The sequence below is a fragment of the Lycium barbarum genome, chromosome 5, assembly GCF_019175385.1.
Source record: "Lycium barbarum isolate Lr01 chromosome 5, ASM1917538v2, whole genome shotgun sequence".
In the NCBI taxonomy this organism is placed as follows: Eukaryota; Viridiplantae; Streptophyta; class Magnoliopsida; order Solanales; family Solanaceae; genus Lycium; species Lycium barbarum.
In genome coordinates this window covers 127,408,553-127,432,066 of record NC_083341.1, presented here as the reverse complement: position 1 = coordinate 127,432,066, position 23,514 = coordinate 127,408,553, and the positions used below count along the sequence as shown (strand labels likewise).

General features: G+C 33.5%; 2 protein-coding genes and 1 long non-coding RNA gene across 4 annotated transcripts; 1 reads left to right on the top strand and 2 right to left on the bottom strand.

Moving 5' to 3' along the window:
* Positions 1 to 328: 328 nt before the first annotated feature.
* Positions 329 to 7,372, bottom strand: LOC132641488 (uncharacterized). Of its 2 annotated transcripts, XM_060358501.1 has the most exons (14): positions 7,056 to 7,366; positions 6,104 to 6,256; positions 5,480 to 5,578; positions 4,628 to 4,729; positions 4,265 to 4,408; positions 3,453 to 3,547; positions 3,241 to 3,370; positions 3,058 to 3,162; positions 2,425 to 2,531; positions 2,278 to 2,329; positions 1,794 to 1,883; positions 1,615 to 1,699; positions 1,312 to 1,376; positions 329 to 622 (listed from the first exon to the last, which is right to left on the bottom strand). In XM_060358501.1, the coding sequence occupies exons 1-14, from the start codon at positions 7,143 to 7,145 to the stop codon at positions 536 to 538; spliced, it is 1,404 nt and encodes a 467-aa protein (XP_060214484.1). In that variant the 5' UTR covers positions 7,146 to 7,366; the 3' UTR covers positions 329 to 535. The 2 variants fall into 2 exon arrangements, with proteins under 2 accessions (XP_060214484.1, XP_060214485.1); XM_060358502.1 differs by lacking the exon at positions 329 to 622 and having other exon boundaries at positions 1,311 to 1,376; positions 1,511 to 1,699; positions 7,056 to 7,372.
* Positions 7,373 to 17,468: 10,096 nt separating this feature from the next.
* LOC132639768 (glutathione S-transferase U17-like) lies at positions 17,469 to 20,154 on the bottom strand. The gene is made up of 2 exons (XM_060356189.1): positions 19,837 to 20,154; positions 17,469 to 17,844 (listed from the first exon to the last, which is right to left on the bottom strand). Exons 1-2 carry the CDS (start codon positions 20,152 to 20,154, stop codon positions 17,470 to 17,472), a joined length of 693 nt encoding a protein of 230 aa, XP_060212172.1. The 3' UTR covers position 17,469.
* A 1,612-nt stretch (positions 20,155 to 21,766) lies between these two features.
* LOC132641486 (uncharacterized) lies at positions 21,767 to 23,484 on the top strand. Its single transcript, XR_009582865.1, has 2 exons — positions 21,767 to 23,056; positions 23,211 to 23,484. It is a non-coding gene; the product is annotated as an uncharacterized LOC132641486 (long non-coding RNA).
* The last annotated feature ends 30 nt before the right edge of the window (positions 23,485 to 23,514 follow it).

Genomic DNA, 23,514 nt, shown 5'->3' with positions numbered 1-23,514 from the left:
TTTGGGAAACATCCACATGTAAGAATTTGACTTTTTAGCAAGTTATATGGCAAAAGAGTACAAGAAATAATGTAAGGTCACCTCGTGAGTGATCTAGTACAAACATTATTGGCCAACATGATGGCACTATTTATTAGTCAATAAGTTAGCCTGAATGGGTCCTCTCAGAATCATAGTAACTGTTATACCATGTGCCATCTTATTGCCAGATCAAAATTTTACTCCACATATTCAAGATTTTATAGTTTATTCGGTATTTAAAGCGGTGAAAGATAACACGTACTCAGTGAAATAGTTAAAGTGCGGCAATCTAATCCAAACACCATCGTTATGAAAAATGAAATTATTGAAAGATTTCAGAGTTTCCGTCATCAGCCACCAACGATTCAATTGGCTCAGGGGACACTGCTTATAAAATACAACATGAAGAAACTTTATATTTTAGAGCTACACATTCTAGAAGGGAACAAGAGGCATACAAGAATATTAAGACGTGGAAGAGTTTATTTTGGATAGTTATCATCCTATGCCAAGACTAATTGAAGTATGCAGCTTCCAATGCTTGAGCTTTTTTGCCTGCAACTGTTGCTTCCTGTTGTTTTGACATTGAATAACCTTTTTCCTGCACCAACAAGCAACAATAAATACAATGTAATCCAATAAATTCTCTCTCATTCAATGTAGTTCTCATTCTAACAGTGCATGTGTGTTGAGCTCCATTCATGACTTATTTTTGGTCCTTAATATGCAAGTTGAAGTCTATGCCTGACCTTTCACCATCATGGAGTTTAAATACAAAGGTCCTGTTGAAAAAAGTAAACTAGATTGATCCCTACGTACATGAATTTGCCTAGTTTATGTATTAGGAAATTAATGCTAAGTAGAGTGACTTTTCTGATGATCACACAGAACACATGCGACTTGATAGCATCAAATTTGCTCCCTTTATAAACCTTATCACGAAATTAAATATGCCTCTTTGACGCATAGGATGTTTTTATTGCTGGAATATGCGTAGATAGATACTTATAATTGCATATGTACATGAAAGAACGCTCTTTATCGGTACAGTAAACTGTAATTCATGGGGGATAGTGCAATCCACACAGTAAATATTGCATTTTGACAAGCAATCGTCAATTTGTCTTGTTGAGGCATGTCAGAAAAAATCAAAAGGTTTTACGTGAGGGGGTTGAAACTACCTGGATAACGAGTGACACCCTAAAGAGATGGCAATGAGAAGGGCAGTTGTTTCAGAACAATCTATTCAGCTAAGAAGCCAAAATTATGGAGCAGAGAGCGAAGACATACCAGGAGGCGCCACAAGAACGGTGTCCCTTCCCTCTTCTTTAGCTGCTTCTCTATGGCCTGAATAGCTGCGAGTTCCAAAACCACAACTTAAGGATAAGTTACTAAGCACTTTTATATGAGCAGACAAAAATAAGTGTATACCAAAAGGTGAGGTTCAAAGGGTAGCAACGAGATCAAAGGATCAAATTCCCATCCTTACCAAAGAGGCCATACTTCATTTTACAGGCAGAAAACCACAACCCACACCCAGAAACTTCTTTTTTTGTAAAAATAGAAGCTCATATTGGAAGGGAAATGGTCTACCTTTTGTAGCCTGACCACTATTCAGCAACATAGTGATCCAAACTTCATTGAAAACGTCAAGCTGTTCGTCCGACGCTCCAATAATCTGAACAAAGTAGTGTATTTACTTATCATTGATGAAACAAATAGGAATAATGCTAAATAAACAATATAAGCCCCCCTTGTCATGTTCAAACTACCTTATAGTCTACGGCATCAAATGAATGTCCAAGCAATTCCAACGCCCTTTCATTTTCACCCTTGCCATATTCAAACTGCACTTCTGCAAGCTAACATAAAATATAAAGAAAGAATTAAAAATTGGAAAAAACTGTTTCTATCTATCAATTATCAATCATAAAACTATTAGAAGCATCAATGTTTTCAAAGATGTGATGGACAGGAGAATCTTAAGCAATAGTACAATCAATAAGTTCAAAAATTAATGTGTTCTGATCTCCCCTAAAAACCATGATCCTCGTCTAAAGTAGTAGCAGAATGAATCCTTCGGATCTGAACTGTATAGAATCAGTCAATTTAAAAGCCGAAGTGAGCGTAAAACTCAATTGGAAAAATCTTTTATTGAAAAGAGACTTTTGCGACGTGAACTGTAAGGTATGAGTAGATTTTCTCCAAAACGTTATGCAGAAGTTAGTAAATAGAAGGAAAAATAAAAGGACAAACCAGCAAAGCTCTCTGCATATGTTCTCGTTTTTTCTTGGTCATTTTAGAGATTCTACAGGAAAAAGAAAAAAAAAACTCAGTAAATTTCACAGTAAGTGGTTGGACAGAAAGGTCTATGAATGGAAGAGTGGCTAAATTCGTCCTGACCTGGATCTTAAACCCTCGAGTAACTCCTCTGCTTTAGAAACGTCGCCAGTACAGGATAGGGCCCACAACACCAAGACATCCAGGTGCCATTCAAGATACCAGAAAGCCTAATGTAGCAGTGGCAGCACAAAGACACAGAACAATGGTTCGTATTAACATTGTAAAGACAGAAAGGAAAGAGGACCGCACAATGCAATTGCTAAATGGAAGTTAATAGTAATGCAGATCAAATTTACGGTTCCCAATCATATTAATCTGAAAGGAAATGATTCATGAAAAAGCAAATGATGCTGAAAGAATGAAATCTATTTCACGTTATTTATCCATTTTCTCAACTGATTGAAGTTTTTCTTCCTCAGTTTTAAATTTGGTAAGGGGTTAGGGAGGGGCTGTTCAAAAGCATGTATTGTTACAAAACTTAAGATCACCGACATCCATTTCACAATAAAAACAAGTACATCAACTTTGTTTCCATATTTCTTCATGAAGTCTTTGATTTGGCTTTGTTTAGCTGATTTTCCACACTTCTAAAGTAGGAAAGACCAACATAATCCCAACTTAAAAGTGCATACGCATGCAATTGCGGTATAACCTAAATAGAGAATTTTAATACGCTTCTGCACCTGAACTCACTTTATCTGACAGACGATTAGCTAGGATCTTCAAACGGTCCCCAAAGACATTAATCCCACCTCGTACATATACCCGGAGTAACAAACCAACAGCATTCAAGTACACCTGCATATCAAGAAAAATGTAACTCTCAGCATATTAAAAGAACTATGAAGTTCTTTTTAATACACCCCACTAACTTACTTCGGCTGGACTGGCATCAATTCTTTCCAACTCTTTCCAGATTTTTTGGTCATAAACATCTCTTACTTTTTCCATGGGAGAATGACCTTCCAAATAACAAAGTGCAACGTGCCACCAATTGTGTGTATACCTGCAATATCCAAATGGTTAGCTTTTACAATTTTAAAATTCAGAGCCGAGCTAGGAGTGCTGTTATCAGATTCTGTGCATACATAAAAGATGACAAAGAACTCCAGGTTCTTGAGCACTCCTCCATAAACTGCACTGCTTCTTTAAAACGACACTCATACTGATAAACATGACAGAGCTGCAAGGAGATTGCAATAAAATAAGCAAGAAAATATTATACTAGAATAGCAGTCAATGAATAAAATGCAGTTCCTCCAGCCACAAAATGATATGAACTACACAGCTTGAAATGGACAACTATTCCATCACAACAAAAATTTATGTCCATGCTTATTGTTTTTCACCCAGGAGAAAGCAATAGGAAGAGTTTCCCTTAAATGATCAGCAAGATTACTGGTGCTATTTTGACATAAGGTTAGCTAGCTGGATTGACAACAAACGATTAGATGAGAGATAGCCTGATATATAGGATAAGAATTTGAAAATTGGAAGTATAAAAATGGTACCTTGTTAACTATCCACAGTATTATAATAACTGGAATAGCAACAAAAAATTTGTTCTGTGCGAAGCATATTTCACTAGTTGGGGTGAAGGTTAATAGTTGATGGTACAATTACAAGGTTTGTTCTGGTGTCTGCCAGCAACCTTTCAAACCACTTTCTATTTTGGTAAGATACTTATATGGAAATATAGGGGTAAGCGTGAGATTTAGAGAACAAATAGAGCGGAATGAGTTTAGATGACTTCTTTAGTCAATCCAACTAGTTTGGGATTGAGGCGTAGCAGTAATTATAGTTCATAAGGTTTGTGAAGAAAGCTCGAGCAAAAATAATACGGCATACGTACTTGTATCAGCTAGAAAGGAAAGAGTAACTTGCAACATGAGTAACTCACAGCATGATGTGTCCAGGCATCTTCACTATCAATCTCAAAGCCTTTCTTTGCAGCTTCTTCAGCATCTGCATATCGACCAAGCTCTAATAGGGGAAATGCGAGCATGCCATAAATGTAACTTTCGCCTTTATTTACTGGTAGGACCTGTAGGCCAAAATCTAGAAACTTTAATAGGAAGAATTGCTTGAAAGGAACCTGAATTCATTCTTAAAGAAATGAATACATTAGTCACTCCTGTTATGGACATTAAACCTCTGGATAGTCAGATACAAGTTGTTTATTAATTTACTTTATTCTTTTTGCTTTTCTGATATTGCCTAGAAGAGGAAGAAAAAGGAAATATTCAGTCAATATGGTATGAACCTGTTCAACAAGTTTCAGAGACAAATCAGCGCGACCCATATAGAAACAAAGCACTTGAGCCCTCTTGAGAGAGACTAGATCTCTTGGGAAATCCTTAAGCAGCTGCAAATAGGTAATGAAATATCAATCAAAAGATTTATGCAAAGATCATAAATGTAAACTCATGAAGATACTGATGTGGATACATGATGAAACCGCCTACTATTCATCCTTTTGCTTTTTGACTAGTCCATTTTACAACATCCTTGTGATTTTAAAGTAACAGAATTTTAATAATTATATGCCAAAGACCAACCAAATTAGATACTCTGCTGATAGATTATTTTCTGATTCAATGAAGACCAAATGTTAATCCATGAAAAATCACTAAATAACATGGCATAGCTTTTCAACCTGAAATTTAATTGGGATTTAAATAATGACAAGACTTGTCAAAAGAAAATCATACAGAGAATGGGTATCTTCACAATCATCTGGTTCTAAAGATAGATTATTAGAGAGCCAAACTTTGACACATACTAGCTAATTGAAACAATTACAACTATCCATAATCAGAAGCAGACAAGACACCATTGTAGTAGAACAATAAGATCAAAAACAAAACACCCAAGCTTTTTCCAGTTTTCGCCCGTCAGCCGAAATTAATTACGGACGCTAGCCAAAAATATACAAAACCTATACTGATTATGTATATTTATACTTATACACACAACCTACACATTTGTTGGTTATTATTCTTTTGAGCGGTCCAAAATGTAATTATCCCTATAAAAATATCAGCAGAAATGAGGAAAAGCAACCGAATCTATGAAGAAAGAACACTTCAAACAAGTAGCAAAGAACAGAACCAACCTTCAAGTGTAGTTCTACAGCCACATCGTCATCTCTATTTGGTGAAATCAAACAATTGATTGCCTCAAAAACCACTTTCTCATACGAGCTAGCTTGTTCCTAAACATAATATCAACAAGAGATAAGTAAATTAAACTCCCAAATAGAAAAAGAGTAAGGGTGTGTTTGGTATGGAGGATAACATTTTCCAGAAAATGTTTTCAATTTTCTCATGTTTGGTTGGTCAAGAAAATTTTCCTAGGAAAACAAGTTTCTTAGAAATTCGAAAATGACTTCCCTGATGGAAGTAGGGAAAACAAGTACCATAAGTGACATTCTAAGATCATTGTCTCCTCTCCAACCCCCAACCCCTTGACCATCCCACCCCCGAACCCCCACGCCTTGACCATCCCACCCCCGCCACCCCCGAACCCCCACCCCTTGACCATCCAACCCCCCATAATATTTTGCAATTAAATATAAATGCTCTTGGGATAATATTATTTTGCTTGCTTACCCAAACACTAGAAAATAAGTAAGAAATCCAAACAATAATATTTTCTAGGAAAACATTTTCCTTCAAACCAAACACACCCTAAAGGAGAATAACCAAAATATGCCAAAAAAAGTTTTAAAAAATTGTACGAGGCGAGACTTGGCAGCTTCAAGAAGAGGCATAGCACGGGAAGAATCGGCAGAACAAAGGTACTGAGCAGCCAAAATATTGGCCAAAACACAAGTTGGGTCTTGTTTAGGAGCTTCCAATATTACAGACCTTTCTCTTCCATAGCTAAGTACCTGAGTACAAATCAAGAATCAAAGTTCACACTAACCAAATATCGACAAAAATATGATCTTTTTACATACTGATAAAAATTAAGGAGATATGAAAAGGTTGCTCAAGAATCAAAGTTCACACTAACACAATATTGATAAAAATCTAATCTTTTTACTCATACTGATAAAATATTTAAGGAGATACGAAAAGGATACCTGAGCAAAGCTAAAGAATCAAAGTTCACACTAACCCAATATAGATAAAAAATCTGATCTTTTTTACTCATACTGATATAAAATAATTAAGGAGATATGAAAAGGCACCTGAGCAAAGCTCAAGAACCCAAGTTCATACTAACCCAATATGGATAAAAATCTGATCTTTTTTATTTGTACTGGTAGAAATTAAGGAGAAATGAAAAGGGTACCTGAGCAAAGCTCAAGAATCAAAGTTCACACTAACTCAATATCAACAAAAATATGATCTTTTTACTCATACTGATAAAAAAAAGGTTAAGGAGATATGAAAAGGGTACCTGAGCAAAGCTCAAGAATCAAGTTCAGACTAACCCACTATTCATAAAAAATTGATCTTTTTACTCATCCTGATAAAATTTAAGGAGATATGAAAAGGGTACCTGAGCAAAGCTAAAACTAACCCAATATTGATAAAACTCTGATCTTTTTCACTCATATAAAAAATTAAGGAGATATGAAAAGGGTACCTGAGCAAAGCTCACCCAATATTGATAAAACTATGTTTTTTTTTTTTTTTTTTTAACAGATACTGATAAAAATTAAGGAGATATGCAAAGGGTACCTGATGATAATAAGAATTGATAGCAGATATGCAAGAATCAGAACATGAATTCACTTCATAACCCCATTTGTCTACTTTAAATCCTTCCATGTTTCTTCACTTTTACTTTTCTCTCAACTTTGGTATGCAATTTGATGATTGTGAAGTTGGTGAGTTGTTATTCTTGCCTTTGTTGAGTTGTATGTGAGAGATAAATAACATGGTAAAAAGTGGAGGTTTGTTATTTTAGGAAAGATTTAATACGTTAGGCAAGTGACGAGAAGATTTTGGTGTCGCAATGTTGGTTATTTGCTTCCTGACTAGGATAGCTTTTGGTTTTTAGTTTGTTGAGGCATATAACGCCTTTTTTTTTCTTTGGATATATAGAAGTTTAGCTCCCGTCTTGCCATAGATTTTGAGAGTATATTTTTTGTTTGGTCATAAAATTTTAACATATTTTGAAAGTAAATTTTCAAATTCTGGCTCAAACCTCTTTTTGGGCAAAAATTTATGTTTTGATCTTTTCAAAACTTTTAAAAACTATCCAAACTTTCGTATTTTATAAAAGAACTGCATCTATCGTATCTTTCATGTTTTCACAATTAAAGCAGTCTCTTCTATAAAGTGAAAATTATTCGTATAATGTGGGAAGATTACATTAAAGAATTATAACTAACTATGTGAACTCTATCTTTTAAAAGCTTTCAAGTCTTTAACTACCTTGATATTCATACAAAGACTAATCTGTCCTTCTATCTTTAATTATCATTCACTAAGTATCATCTACACTCCCCCTCAAGCTAGGTGGTGTTAAATGTTTAGAACCCCTAGCTTGAGTTTCAAGTACTCATGTTGCACTCTAGTTAGCCCCTTTGTAAAGATGTCAGCTGGCTATTCCTTAGTGTTGATATGTAGATGATACTTAGTGAATGATAATTAAAGATAGAAGGATAGATTAGTCTTTGTATGAATATCAAGGTAGTTAGAGGTAGTTAAAGACTTGAAAGCTTCTAGAAGATAGAGTTCACATAGTTAGTTATAACTAACTCTAAGCTTGTGAGTAGTTATAAATATGATGCATTGTATTCATGATTTTTTCATCACATTCTAATGATAATTACTTCTTCTTCATCATCTCTTAACCTTCACACGATTACTTCCATTTTTACAGTTTCTAGTTTTCTCAGTTTGTGATCATTGATACACTGTATATCCAGTGTATATTCTATGTATATTCACACATTATAATATGGTATCAGAGCAGGATATTTAGCTTGTCAGTATATTCATCTTCATCTCTATTTTTCTTATGAACAATTCAAGATTCTAAGTCTTGCTTCCGCAAATCATTAGTGTTTAAATTTCTTTCAAGAATAAATGGAAAACTTGAATCCTGCAAATGGTGTCTCTGGTGTCTCAACTGGAGATGGTTCTGGTGTACAACCTGGATCTTTAAATGGTAGTGCATTACCAGGAAATTCATCTGGTGTAAATGGAGCACAACAAGGATCTGGAATTGACTATAATCATCCACTATTCTTGTCTCCTGCAGATGTAAGTGGAATACAGATCATTTCTTTCCAACTTACAGGTATTGAAAATTACTCTATCTGGTTTAACTCCATGAAGCTTACTTTATTAGGAAGAAATAAGTTAGGGTTAGTTACTAGTACTTGTAGCAAGGAGAATTACCCTGAGACTATGTGGGATCATTGGGAAAGAGTAAATGCCATAGTTCTTTCTTGGGTAATGAATGCTGTTTCAAAGAATTTACTAGGAGGAATTATGTAAGCTACTAGTGCTCAGGTGGTATGGAAAGATTTGTGTGAAAGGTTTAATAAGATTGATGGATCAAGAACCTATAACCTACATAAAGAAATAGCCACTCTGAATCAAGGCACAACTTCTATGTCTGTGTACTTCTCAAAGTTAAAAAGTCTGTGGGTAGAATTTGAGTCAATGGTACCAGCTCCTAGTTATAATTGTTCTAAGTCAAAAGCATTTGTAGAACACTTACGGAAAATGAAGTTGTTTCAATTATTGATGGGTTTAAATGATGCTTACTCTCAGGCTAGAAGCAAAATACTTATGATGAATCCTATGCCCAATGTAAATCAAGCTTACTCTCTAGTGATCAGTGATGAGTCTCAAAAAGCTGTAGCAGCTAACTCTGGAATTCCAGGGACTAATCCAAGTGCCACAATTAGAAACATTGATCTGGCAATGTATTCAAGGAATAATGTAAGTCAAAACAATGTGAGTCAAGGTGGTTCAAATCAGTATGGACATCAGAAATTTAAGAAACCTTATAACAACTTGATCTGTGACTTTTGTAAGTGTAAAGGTCACACCAAAGACACATGTTTCAAGCTAGTAGGATATCCTTCTGATTTCAAGTCCAAAAAAGGTGTGGTAGATAGGAAAACTAGTCAGAGTCAAAGGTATGGTGTTGCTTATAATGCGGTAAGAGAGAGTTCAAATATGGATCTTGGACCTGTCAACACTTAAAACTATAATGTCCAACAAGCATCTGTGCCATATAATATGAATGGGGCAAGTTCTACTTTTGGACATGACAATAACATGGGAGGATATGGTTCTCAAAATGGACAAGGTGCTGATGCACAACTACAGATAGGAAATGCATTTACTAGAGAGCAGTATGATCAGATTGTTCAGTTGCTAAACAAAAGTCATAGTGCCAATTCAGTTGTATCTTCAGCAAATGTAGCAGGTGATATAACAGGTATAGTAGAGGACATGGCACTAGTAGGTACTGATAACAGTAGTCCTGAATGGATTATTGATACAGGAGCCACTAATCACAAGGCCTCTGATGCAAAGTTATTGAACCAAGACACAATAAGTGAACCTATAATTCCAAAAAGAGTACATTTTCCTAATGGTGACATTACTCAAGTGTCTCATATTAGAACTAGTTCAATATCTAAGAACAACACAATATCTAATGTGTTTTTGGTTCCTAAATTCAAGTACAACTTACTTTTAGTCTCAAAACTAACCAAAGAATTGCAATGTTCTGCAAAGTTTTTTCCTGACTTTTGTGTGTATCAGGATCTCTTCATTGGAAGGGTGAAGGAGATTGGTAGAGAAAAAGCTGGTCTATACTTGTTGCTGAATCAACATATATATAATGGAAAACATATCAGTCTAACAGTGCAGAATCCTGAGGATACAATGTGCAATCAAGATATTAGCTTGTGGCATAAAAGACTTGGCCACAGTTCTTACTCAGTTTTAAATAGACTGTTTTCTTGTAATTCTAGTGATGTGAAAAGTAGTAGAGATAATTGTACTATATTCCCCTGTGCCAAACAAACTAGATTGCCATTTCAGCCTAGCCATATACAAACTAGTGACAGACTTGAAATGGCTCATGTAGATCTTTGGGGTGCCTATAAAATTCCAACTTTTGATGGCCATAAGTTCTTTCTGACTATTGTTGATGATTACTCAAGATTTGCATGGGTAGTACTACTGAAAAATAAATCTGATCTATGCACTTGCTTAAACAGTTCTTCAGGTTGGTTAAAAATCAGTATGACAAAACTATCAAAGTCATCAGAACTGATAATGGCTCAGAATTTCTAAATAATACTTGCATTACTATGTTTGAAGAATTAGGCATAATTCATCAAAGGACCTGTGTCTATACACCACAACAAAATGGTGTAGTTGAACGTAAACACAGGAACATTTTAGAAGTAACTAGAGCTACGAGGATTCAGGCTCATATTCCTATTGAGTTCTGGGGACATTACATTCTGGCAGCAGTGTATGTGATTAATAGGTTGCCCACTGCAGTGCTTAATGGTGTTTCACCATATGAAAGATTTCATGTTAAACAATCAAATATAAGTCACTTAAGGGTACTAGGTTGCTTATGTTTTGCCAAAGATATGACTCAACATGATAAAATGCAGTCAAGGTCAAAACCAGCTATACACATGGGCTATTCTGATGTGCAAAAAGGGTATGTGTTGTATGACTTAGCTAATAATAGTTTCTTTGTTAACAGGGATGTTATATTCAAAGAGGAAATCTTTCCATTTCAAAAGAAGGATACAATATCCACTTATGTTTTCAAAGACACTGCAGTTGAAGATATGCCACAATAGCCTAAGTATATTCAGTTCACTAATCTTACTCAGGCTGAATATAGACAAGATGAGGGACAAATACAGGATCAAATGCTAAATGCAGACACAGAAACTATGTCACATGAAGATAATGCACAAGAGTCCATAGCTGAGCTACATAATCAGTAAAGAACAGAGTTGCAGATTGAACAACCAGTACAAGAGTCAACAACGGTAGTTCAGGAAACAAGAAAGTCATCAAGGGGTACCAAACCACCAGTATGGATGAAGGATTTTATCAGTTTGAATATACATGAGGATGCTGCATATGGACTAAATAGATACATTAACTATGACAAGTTAAGTCCTAAATACAAAGCATATACTGCTGCATTCTCAACTTTGACAGAACCAGTTACATATAATGAAGTTGTTAAAGACCCAAAGTGGATTCAAGCTATGAAGGAGGAGATATCAGAATTGGAGAGCAATCACACTTGGGACATAGTTAAACTGCCTCCAGGGAAAACAACAATTGGTTGCAAGTCGATATACAAGATTAAGTATAAAGCAAATGGTGAAGTTGGGAGGTTCAAGACAAGGTTAGTAGCTAAAGGTTATAGCCAAAAAGGAGGGGATTGACTATCAAGAGACATTCTCACTTGTGGTGAATATGGTAACAGTCAGAACTGTTTTGGCCTTAGCAGCAACATCGAAATGGCACATTAATCAAATGGATTCGTATAATGCTTTTCCACAAGGAGACTTATATGATGAGATATATATGGAATTGCCTAAGGGATTTGCCAATCAGGGGGAGAATTCAGTATGTAGATTGGTCAAATCTTTGTATGGCCTAAAACAGGCACCAAGACAGTGGAATGCAAAACTGTCTGAAGCTTTACTTAGCTTCAAATTTCAGCAAAACTAGTTTGATCACTCATTGTTTATCAGGAAGAATGATCAAGGCACTGTAATCATACTGGTCTATGTAGATGACATGCTGATCACAGGAGATAGCTTGACAGTAATTGAAGAAACAAAGACAGCATTACAACAAACTTTCAAAATGAAAGACCTTGGAGAGTTGAAATATTTTCTTGGGATTGAATTTGCAAGATCAAGTAAGGGCATCACAATGCATCAAAGGAAGTATACATTAGAGCTCATATCAGAGGTAGGACTTGCAAGTGCCAAACCAGCTGGCACACCTATTGACACTAATGTCAAGCTCACTTCAAAAGAATATAATGAAGGAATACAGGCTAAAGCTAGAGGTGAAGAGGTATAGATCAAGGCCACATCTGAGGAAGATACTCTAGCTGATCATGCTGCCTATCAAAGACTCATAGGAAAGTTACTTTATTTGATTGTAACAAGACCTGATATATCATTTGTTGTTCAGAGTTTAAGTCAATTTCTACAACATCCTAAGGAGTCACACATGGAAGCTGCACTAAGGATAGTGAGATATGTTAAACATCAGCCTGGACAAGGCCTGTTGCTCTCAAGCAGTTGCAATCATAAAGTAACTGCATACTGTGATGCAGACTGGGCTTCATGCCCTATAACTAGAAGACCAGTGATAGGGTTCATGATTAAGCTTGGAGATTCACTTGTGTCATGGAAATCAAAAAAGCAAACAGTAGTGTCAAGGAGTTTTGCAGAAGTAGAATATAGGAGTTTGGCCACTACAACAGCTGAGCTGATCTGGCTACTAGGATTACTAAAGGAATTAAATCTGAGCATTGATCAACCTATTGCTATACACACAGACAGCAAGGTAGCTATACAAATTGCACACAATCCAGTGTTCCATGAGAGAACAAAACATATAGAAATAGACTGTCATTTTATTAGGGAGAAAATTCAGAAAGGATTCATCACAACTCAGTATATCAACACTAAGGAACAACCAGCTAACATCTTTACAAAGGGGCTAACTAGAGTGCAACATGAGTACTTGAAACTCAAGCTAGGGGTTCTCAACATTTTTACACCACTTAGCTTGATGGGGAGTGTAGATGATACTTAGTGAATGATAATTAAAGATAGAAGGACAGATTAGTCTTTATATGAATATCAAGCTAGTTAGAGGTAGTTAAAGACTTGAAAGCTTCTAGAAGATAGAGTTCACATAGTTAGTTATAACTAACTCTAAGCTTGTGAGTAGTTATAAATATGATGCATTGTATTCATGATTTTTTCATCACATTCTAATGATAATTACTTCTTCTTCATCATCTCTTAACCTTCACACGATTACTTCCATTTTTACAGTTTCTAGTTTTCTCAGTTTGTGGTCATTGATACACTGTATATCCAGTGTATATTCTGTGTATATTCACACATTATAACAGTTACTACCGTTATTTTTTTTCTTGCACTGATGAATCTTTGTGTTATAATTTGAATTTTAGTAGCTAGTAAGTGTGTTATTAGCAATTGTTATTATAACAACATGTTTTGCATAATTTGGGATTAACAAGTATGTATGTTTTGTATAGTTAGGTATTTTTGATATATTTTAGAACTTATGAGTATAAGTAATGTTTTATGTTTTTCAAAACAAAAGGTGAAATATGTTTTGAAAAACTATGACCAAGCACATTTTTAGAATTTGAAAAACTTCAACCAAATCAAATTTTTCATTTTTTTTTTTTTTGGGAATCTATGGCCAAACACTAGCTTATTATCATACAAAACGGAGTATATCTTATCCAAACTGGTTTTGGCAATGAAAAGTGTCAGGTATATGCATTCGGTGGTCAATTTTGATTCTGTTATTTAAGTTATATTTAATTTTCTTGAAGTATTTAATTTGTAGTTAGTTTAGCAAACTACGGACAGAGGGACAGAGCCTGCTCCTCTTCTTTTTCTTTTAGGCTTTTGATTGAATGATGATTTCGACAATAAAGGTATAACACGAGTTGCTTCCTGTAATGTTGGCATTAGAGCCGTACAAAGAAATCGATAAATCGCACTAAACAGACAAATCGAATCAAACTAGATAAAGAATCTGAGTAGTGATTTGATTTTACTTTTAAAAAGTCAAACCGAAATCAAACTAACCCGAGTATATATACATAATATATAAATTATTTTATACATAAAAATATGTATTAGAATCTAATTTTTAAATATTTTCTTTAGATTTTGTCATAATTTCTGTATTCCTGCATTCGGGTTGAACTAAGTTTTTGTAATGATCCAAAAATTTTGAAGCCGATAAAAGTAATTCATAAATTCCCCAATCAGAAATTGAATCTAATTCTTTTAATTGGATAAACAACGAAACCCTCCAAGGCTCCAAGGATTCAACTCTCCAATGGGAGATATGACATCAAGTGTGATATTTACCTCGTATTTAAATATCAAGCAAATATTGTTGTAAGGTGCTTTCCATTAAACTACGATTAAAAAAAAAATTGAAAAACCCGAGATACACCAATATTTAAAAATTCAATTTTTATTGATTTGATTTGATTTATAGATTTAAAAACCCGACACAAATAATTTGATTTGATACTTGAAAAACTCGAACCAATTACTTGGTCCGTGTACACCCCTAGTTGGCATAAATCTAGAGAAGATAGTGAATGCATAAATGAGTTCCTAACATAATTCACTGAAGTATAGTACCAAATACTAGTATACAATATTTTCGTTGTCTAGACCTTTATTCTCTTTGTTTATGCGGAAACATCTTATATTGACATCTTCTCCTCTATTTTATTTACCTCTTCTAGAGCCCCATGCAAAGATGGAGGACGAGGAGTTAGTTGACTTTGTTTCAACATCCCAATCACCATTAGAATGACGAACAAGAAGGCGTCATTTGAGGTCTGAAGTTTTGAACTAACTTTAGACAAATTGCTTTCTTTCAAGTTTCTTGAAGTTTGACTTTGATTTTGGCAAATTAAAGTTCAATCGCATATGTTTGAAGTTTAGACAAAAAGTATGAACTTTGATTGCACAAATAATACGTCAAATTTAAGACAAATTTGTAATTTTAAATATGAACTTTTACAACTTTCGTCGCGTATGTCTGATGTTGATTTCAAAGTGGTTATATTTACAAAAAATTATAGATTTCGACTATGCTTTAAATAGGGACCCAAAATCGACTATATGTGTAATTGCCCCAAAAAGTACTCCCCTTGTCCCAATTTATGTGGCAACATTTTCTTTATAATTCATTGCAAAAAAACAATGACAGTCTTTTATATTTAAAAATAATTTCACTTAAATTTTATATTTTACTTTTAATGGAAATTAGTTTTATAGCCACACAAATATCATGACATGTTAAGATTACAAATTTAAAAAGTCTTATAATAACACAAATGGTATGACATATTTAAGATCACAACTTTCAAGAATCTTTCTTTCTCTTTCTCATTTTTTTTCTTCCTAATATTGTGTCTAGCTAAGCTATATCCCGTGAAGTAATATGGAGGGAGTATTTGTTAATGACCCTTAGAAGTCAGAATTTATACGCTGAGAATTGAATTGAGGAAGTGTTTTAGAATTTGTATCTAACTTTATTTATATTATTTTGACATATTTAATTTTAAAATATTAAGTTCTGTTGAATTAGTAAACGGTAAATTCATATCTGAACTCATCAAATCACCGGAAAAGAAGTAGTTCCGAAAGGAGACTCCACCTAGCTAGCGCGCTCCGGCCCGATGAGATCAAATTTCTAGAACGAAGTGAAGTGATGGGAAGAGAAGACTGCTGACGGGAGCAAGCGACGAAGGACTCATGTCTGAACTCATCAAATCACCACTAAGTTAAAAAATAAAAACTTGATTAAACTGTGTATATTTTTCTCTTTTTAATATAGAAATTCGAACTAGTAAAGCTACTCGTGAAATTATTAGCTTTAACCTCATGTCCATTGAATTGTCATATTGAATTATTTTGCAATATTTTGGGACGACTCAAAAAGTGGATACAAATAATTCCCCTTCCATATAAAAAGTGGATACAAGTAATTCCCATTCCATCTAAAATGACCGTCGTATCAAATTACTCCATTTGGCTATGCTAGGATGCACGTACTCACATTTTCATAAAGCAACATCCTATAGTGTCACATAATCATATTGTCACATTATCGTCCTTCATAACATGTTAACAAGATAGGATATGGAGTAGGCATTTGGCCATGAAAATAAAATATTTTTCACTTTATATGAGATTTTCGAATTTAGAGTTAAAGATGGAGTTGTGTGTGGTTATAGTTTTTGCAAAGAATATTTAGTTGTTTGAATGTATTGAAAGTGAAAAAAAGTCAAAACAAGATTTTAGGTGTTTTTTAAATTCCAAATACAACTCCACGTTGCCAAGCGTTGATTTTCAAATAAAGTGAAATAATTTTCAGGAAAAAAGTAAAAAAATTCTCTTGGCCAGACGGTACTTCCATCAGAAATTGATGTAATGGTAGTACAAGTTTGTCTTTTGCAAATTAGAACATCTAGGGTGGGATAGGATGATTGGTTTTCACTCTTAATCAAAATTAGTTTCTGTTTCAATGCCGAGAATGAAAAACTTCTTAATAACAAGCGTTGTACTCCTTAGTAGATTTACCTAACGCGAATCTGAATTAATCTAACCTCTAAATTTTTGATATTGGATACCTAAAGCAGAAAAAGAAGTATAGGAGTATGTGGCAAATTTGGTTGCAAATAACTCAAATAGTATTAGTAGTCCAAACCTAGTAGTATTAATAGTCAAGACCTCTATTTGACGTTCCTATGATATAGCTATAGCTAGTAATGACAAACAATCACAACTACCTAAATGAGATTCGAGAATGCGACCAAGAAGATCAAAGGCCTCATGAAGTCGTGAGCATGTGATATTCTAGAAATGGAGATAAATCAAATCTAGACCTCATAGTATTATAGTAATAGGTCTTCATCTAAAGTATTAAGAACGTAGGAAGCAAAATAACCACATATATAGTAGCCTCTCATAGATTTATGGTTCATCAATCAATAAATCGTAATTTTACTTTGCGCAACTTTGATGTGTCTCTAACTCAAAAACAAATCAGGATTTAGAGTTAGTGAGTCAGAATGAGTGTGATCTTTAGATGGTTCAAGTCAAAAGCAATGGATTAAGTTGAATTAGCACTTTCTCAAAGACAACTTCAGAGATTTGGAATTGATTCATAAAAAAGTTGTGCATGTTGGCATTACATTCTTGATCATTGTGAAGCCAACTAATTGACAAACTCCTTATTAAATGCCCATCATATGCTTCACCAGATAATTTTTAATTTTTATTACCCAAAAATAAAACATAGAAATGAAAAGGACCACCCCTTAATTTGCATTAGCAACTTGTCTTTTGGCCAAATATACCTTGAGTATCTCAACAAGTTCCTCTGGCTTCAAAATGACATCCTTAACAGCTTTGTCTTCCAAGAACCTATCAGCCCAATTAATCAAACCAGGGGTCTTTGTTACGTCAAAAATCTCTACTCCAAACATAATTTTTATTGCCTTTATCCAACCCAAAATGCATCCCAAAGCAATGTCTACGTAACCAATATTGTATCCACCAAAAAAAGATTTCCCGTTGCTACACTTAACAAATGCCTCTTCTAAAGGTAGAAGTGCTTCTATTAGTTTGTCTTGTACTTCTGATTTTGCCTCCTCTCCTTGTGCTTTCCCAAGCTCTGACATCAAAGGTAACCACTGCAATTTTATTCAATTACTTTTATTAGCTTGAAGGAAGTAATCCATTTGTACACAAAGACTTGGGGTTAATTTCACGTCACTAAACTTTATTCACCTTAACAACAACGTCACAAATCTTTTTTTTTCCGGTCATATTAAAGTAGCAGAATTTACCCATTGAACAGTAAAGTTTTTTATTTTTTTTAATCATTAAACTGAACTATGAGTGATAAAGTGAATTGCTCGAAAAATACAAATGACCGGAAGGTCAAACTTTTGGCTCAGAAAATACGTTTGACAGAAAATAAACAAATCTGCCGTGTTAGAATTTTGACTACCCATATTTTATATTATAAAAGAAAATTAGAAAAACATTTAAATGAAACAAAAGAGAAAAAGAAAAAAATGATTACTCAATGTCTGAAATTTAACCTTCCGATCATTTATATTTTCCGAGCAGTTCCCATATTTCGATTTCTTTAAATATGACAAAATAGTTTCTTGTCTTTATTAGTGTAGTAGGTTAAGTTCAAATGCTTTAATGTGACCAAAAATGATTTAACCTTCTGGTCATGTATATTTTGTGAGCAATCCATACCTAGTTCGATTACTTTAACAGTCTGTTTGGAAAGCCACCCAGGTAATTGGAATTGGATGTAATTACACCTGTTCGTTTGACCAAGTAATTACACAATTAAGTGAAAATTGAGTATAATTATACTCTTCAATTCTCGGGGGGGGGGGGGGGGGGGAGGGGTTTAAAAATTGGGTGTAATTACATTCTGTAATTACAGAGTTACTTTTTAGTTTGTTTTTTTTTGTTTATTTTAATTTCTTTTTATTTTTTATTTCTATTATTTTAATTTCTTTTGATTTTTAATTTATTTTGTATTTCTATTATTTTAATTTCTTTTTTATTTTTTATTTTTAATTATTTTTATTTTTTAAAATGTATTTTTATTTTTATATTATTTATTTTTCATTTCATTTCTTCGCATTCCCAACCTTTACTTCTTGTGGTTCCATGTAATTGCTCGTATTTTTTTTATTTTATTCATTTAGCATAACCTTGTTATTATTCTAATTTTTGATACTACAACTCTTAATATTGGAAATAATGAGTCATTAACAAACTTGGCATATAACGAGTGACGTTATTAAAGTAGAATTTCGTCATGAATGAGGTTATAGACTTATTATTTCCCTTTCTTTTGAATTATTTATGTAAGTTACGTTAGAACTTACTTATGTGATGTTGGAATTTGACATAAGAGTATTATGTTAAACTTTTTCTTTTGGAATTTGAATTTAGGTTATATTTTCAATTTTAAGTTATTTGCTTTCACATTGCATGTTGTTTATTTTTCACTTACATTTGATGAATTTTTTGTGTCAAACATTTTTGAATAATGCTATGGCATTATATTTATAAATATTATTTTTTTGTCAACCATCCAATCCATGACTTTCTCACAAATAAAGTCTTCTTTTTAAGTTTTATAATTAATTAAATTTAATATTATTAATTTGAAAAATATATATCAATTATTTTTTACATAGTTACAAATATATGATTATTAATTAATATATTTTCAAGAAACATTGTGTCATTAAATAACTAATTTAATATCATTTATAAAGGCAAATATTTTTTAAATATTAATTTTTTTATAATTAAATTTTATTTTTAAATTAAACTAACTGTGTAATTACACTTGTGCAACCAAACAGCACGCTTGTAATTACACTGTAATTATGTTATGACAAACAAATAGATCATTGCAATTACACTGCTGTGTAATTACTAGGCTGTGTAATTACTACCCTAGTAATTACGCCAATTCCAATTACCAGGTGGCTTTCCAAACGGGCCCTAAATGTGACAAGAATATACTTTATTGCTATAACAGGTTTAGTGCAGTTACTTTAAAGTGGCCAAACATAACGAATGAAGTTGAGTGACCATACATGAAATTAACCAGAAAGATTAATTTGTGTTGAAACCAATACCTTGTCATCTACGTAGGCAGCCCAAAACCTGGCGATGGCACGGTCAAGGGGATCAGAAGGTAGAATGGAGGGGCCATTAGTCCATGTCTCATCGATGTATTGGACAATGACTAAGGACTCACAAATAGGCTTGTCATCATGAATGAGAACTGGGATTTTCTTAAGAACAGGGTTGGATTTAAGGAGAAGCTCACTTTTATTGGACATGTCTTCTTGTAAAAGTTCATAGTCCACAGACTTAACATTGAGGGCAATTAAAACTCGATTTACAAATGGACTCGGATGTGAACCTAGAACATTAACAGTACTTGTTGCCATGACTAAATTATTCTTGATAATTTGCTTGGTGGAAGCAAAATGTTAATGAAACACAATGTTAATCAAAGACTTATATGCTTTGGCATTTTAGTGATTCACGCCAACATTGGTGTCATATCACTAAGCTAAATAATTGTTTAACTTGGAATATACTAATAACTTAGGTGGTATCACTAATGCTGGATACTTGTTTAACTTGGCATATACTAATAAGTTTTTAGCAAACATAGAAAAATAAGATGACTTGGTTTTTGTTGTGAAACAAGAAAGCAATAGACTGGGACTGGTTTCAGATAATACTAAGATGACTCACATGGTCACACAGCATTGCCAGCCCATATGGCATATGGAATACAGGTATAGAAGCAAATTTAATTACATATATATCTAGAGACAGATGGAGCTTATATTCAACTGAATTCAGTATTTTCGATACAACATATAGATGTATCTGTGAAAGATCACAAAAATTTCAACAAATATTATATTTTGAACATAAATAATTGCGGTGTACAATAAATTACCAAGAATGAAGAATCATCCACATGATAAAAGACCTCAAGTAACTCAAGTGTTTTATGTTAAACAACTCAGAATAATCCCTCTTAATTATTTGCATCATATTGTGAGTGATGAATCATAATGCCATATGACTTCTAGCTTCCTTTGCTTTGGCTTGAAAATCTTGTGACACTCCACAAGTTTCTCAGAGGCTGTGGCGATACATATTTAACAGCTTCATCCAACAAAAATCTCTCATCCCAGTTTAGCAGGCCTTGAGTCTTGGCTTGAAACCAGTGTTTTAAAAGGCAATTTCAGGGCTCGTCCGGGGCGGGGGCACTGGCAAAATGCCCCAGGGCTCATGGGCAGGGCTTAGTTCCTGTGAGGCTTACGCCCTAAGCGTCCGGCTATACGTCCTAAACACGCCTAACGCCAACACTCGGGGCTCGCCTAAAAGTTCTTACGCAAATTATATATTATGTTCCTTAATTAAAATCGTTGACCCTCATAATTCTTTAACAAATGAATGATACTTGATAGTTTTCATCTATAGAAATAAGAGGATTGGGTGTAACTCAAATAACAAGTCGTAGTATTGCATATTTATTATTTGAGAACATTGTGAGGGTGAATATCACTTAATATTCTTTTAAAAATACATAGCCGAATTGTACATTTCACTTGTCATTGGTCTTTTGTCCAATGTATCAAAATGATCATATTTTATTATTTCATTATTTGTAAGTAATTTTATTTTTAATCACGAAGCAATTAGGTTTTAATTATAATACTGATAAAGTTTATTGATTATTTGATTATAGGGAGATAAACTGAATAGTATGATAGTAATATTGTTTTAAGAAATTGTGATTTTTTTCATTGTTTAAAAGTTAAGATGTTCGGGTTGATTTGCATTTCATAATAGCTTTTATTTCATTGTATTGTTTGTACTTGTAAAATTATGTTATATATAATCAAGTTGTAAGTGGCGTATAATGAATTGCTTTGATTAGTTTTTTTGTAAGGATCAAGCACATCTCTCTCTCTCTCTCTCTCTCTCTCTCTCTCTCTATATATATATATATATATATATATATATATATATATATATATATATATATATTTCATTTATTTACAGTTTTCTTTTATTTTATGTAATTTTAACTATTTAAAAATATTTATTGTAATTATATTATTTTATGAAATACTAAAAATAAAATACCCACGAGGCTTATGCCCCGTGCCTTGGGGCTCACGCCTCACCAAGGCATATGTAAACACCCCGCCTTACGTCCCCGCCTTTTAAAACACTGCTTGAAAGCATAAATATATTTTTTTATCACGAGATTTCATCATAAATTGACTAGTTTTACACTGGCTGTTGCCCTAAACTTAAAAAATCTTTAGAAGCAGTTCAACTTAAAAAGAATTCTTACAGACTAACAAGACAGAAAGATCTTGGAAAACAAGTGGCAAGTGTTGAACGATTCGACCTTTTCATCAATGTAGATTGCTCAAAATGTGGCAATAGCGCTATCGTTATGATCAGAAGTAAACATGGAGGAGCTGTCTTTCCAGAACTCATCTATGTATTGGATGATGACAAGTGACTCACAACTAGGCCTATGGTCATGAATGAGAACTGGAATCTTGTTATGAATAGGATTAGAGTTTTGAAGGAGCTCACTTTTGTCAATTTTTTTTTTTTTTATGAGTTGATGCCACGAAATTTGATTAACCATGTACCTAGAAGCTTCATATCACTTGCTGTGATGGCTTGACTACCAGAACTAGAACCTTTATATCGGAAAAGGATGAATTTGATACAAGAGGTTCTAGAGTGGACTGTATAGTATTTATTTATAGCCTGATTTAGTTGATCTGCAATTGATTTACCTGTCATGGTGATAATTTAAGTATAAGCTACTTGCAAATTGTAGAAGATGAGCCATTTTTACATATTTTAGAACTGCAACTATTGTAGAAGTGTAATCTTACCATTTGTATAGCCATTTTCTTAATAGACTTTATAACTGAAACTGGGGCTGAAAAGGATTATGTCATTATGATTTCATCTTTAGATTCATATCTTTCTAGCAATCTTACCATTTTTATAAGAACTCCTTTATCTGCAACTATTGTAAGTGGTGGTTAAACAAAAACTATATTTCTACTATGTCATTGAAGTCTTAAATCTTCCAATATTTTTTTTTTTACAAAAACCTCTAAAAACATTTGACATTGTTAAACCTCAGTCTACTTGCAGAATAACATTCATTAACACATTAAATTAAATCTTCAGTCAACCATAGCTCATCTTGGAAGTGCTAGAGTGCGGAGCTTATTCCCACCATTGAACTCGGGTCGTGGGACTGAACCTAAATTATAGTCAAATATCTAGGTAATCTATCTGTATTACAACTTTGGTTGAATAGTACAGATTGTTATACCTGTTCTTTCCATTGATGTTGATTTCTTCTCTTTGAACATTGGTATAAAACTCATCACCATGAGAACTGTGATACTTGACATTGTTGTTTCTTGTGCTAACACAGAAAAAGTATGCATTTCCATTCCTTGCCTCTAATCTACTCAGAGCTGGCAAACCTAAAAATATATCGTCGAAGCAGAGTTCCTCACTGAAGCTATTAGATAGTGGACAGACCAGATTGTATTTCCCTTTGTAGTGGAAGAGTTTAGTGTAATTTTAGTTCTTAAGTCATAAAAGCTATATGCAACATATATGTATAATGTAGATCAACATCTTGGAATTCAAAAAAATATTCATTTGTTTAGTTCATTAATAGGAACAAACTTCTTTTATTCTCACTTCTTTTGAACAAGATGTCGGAACAAACA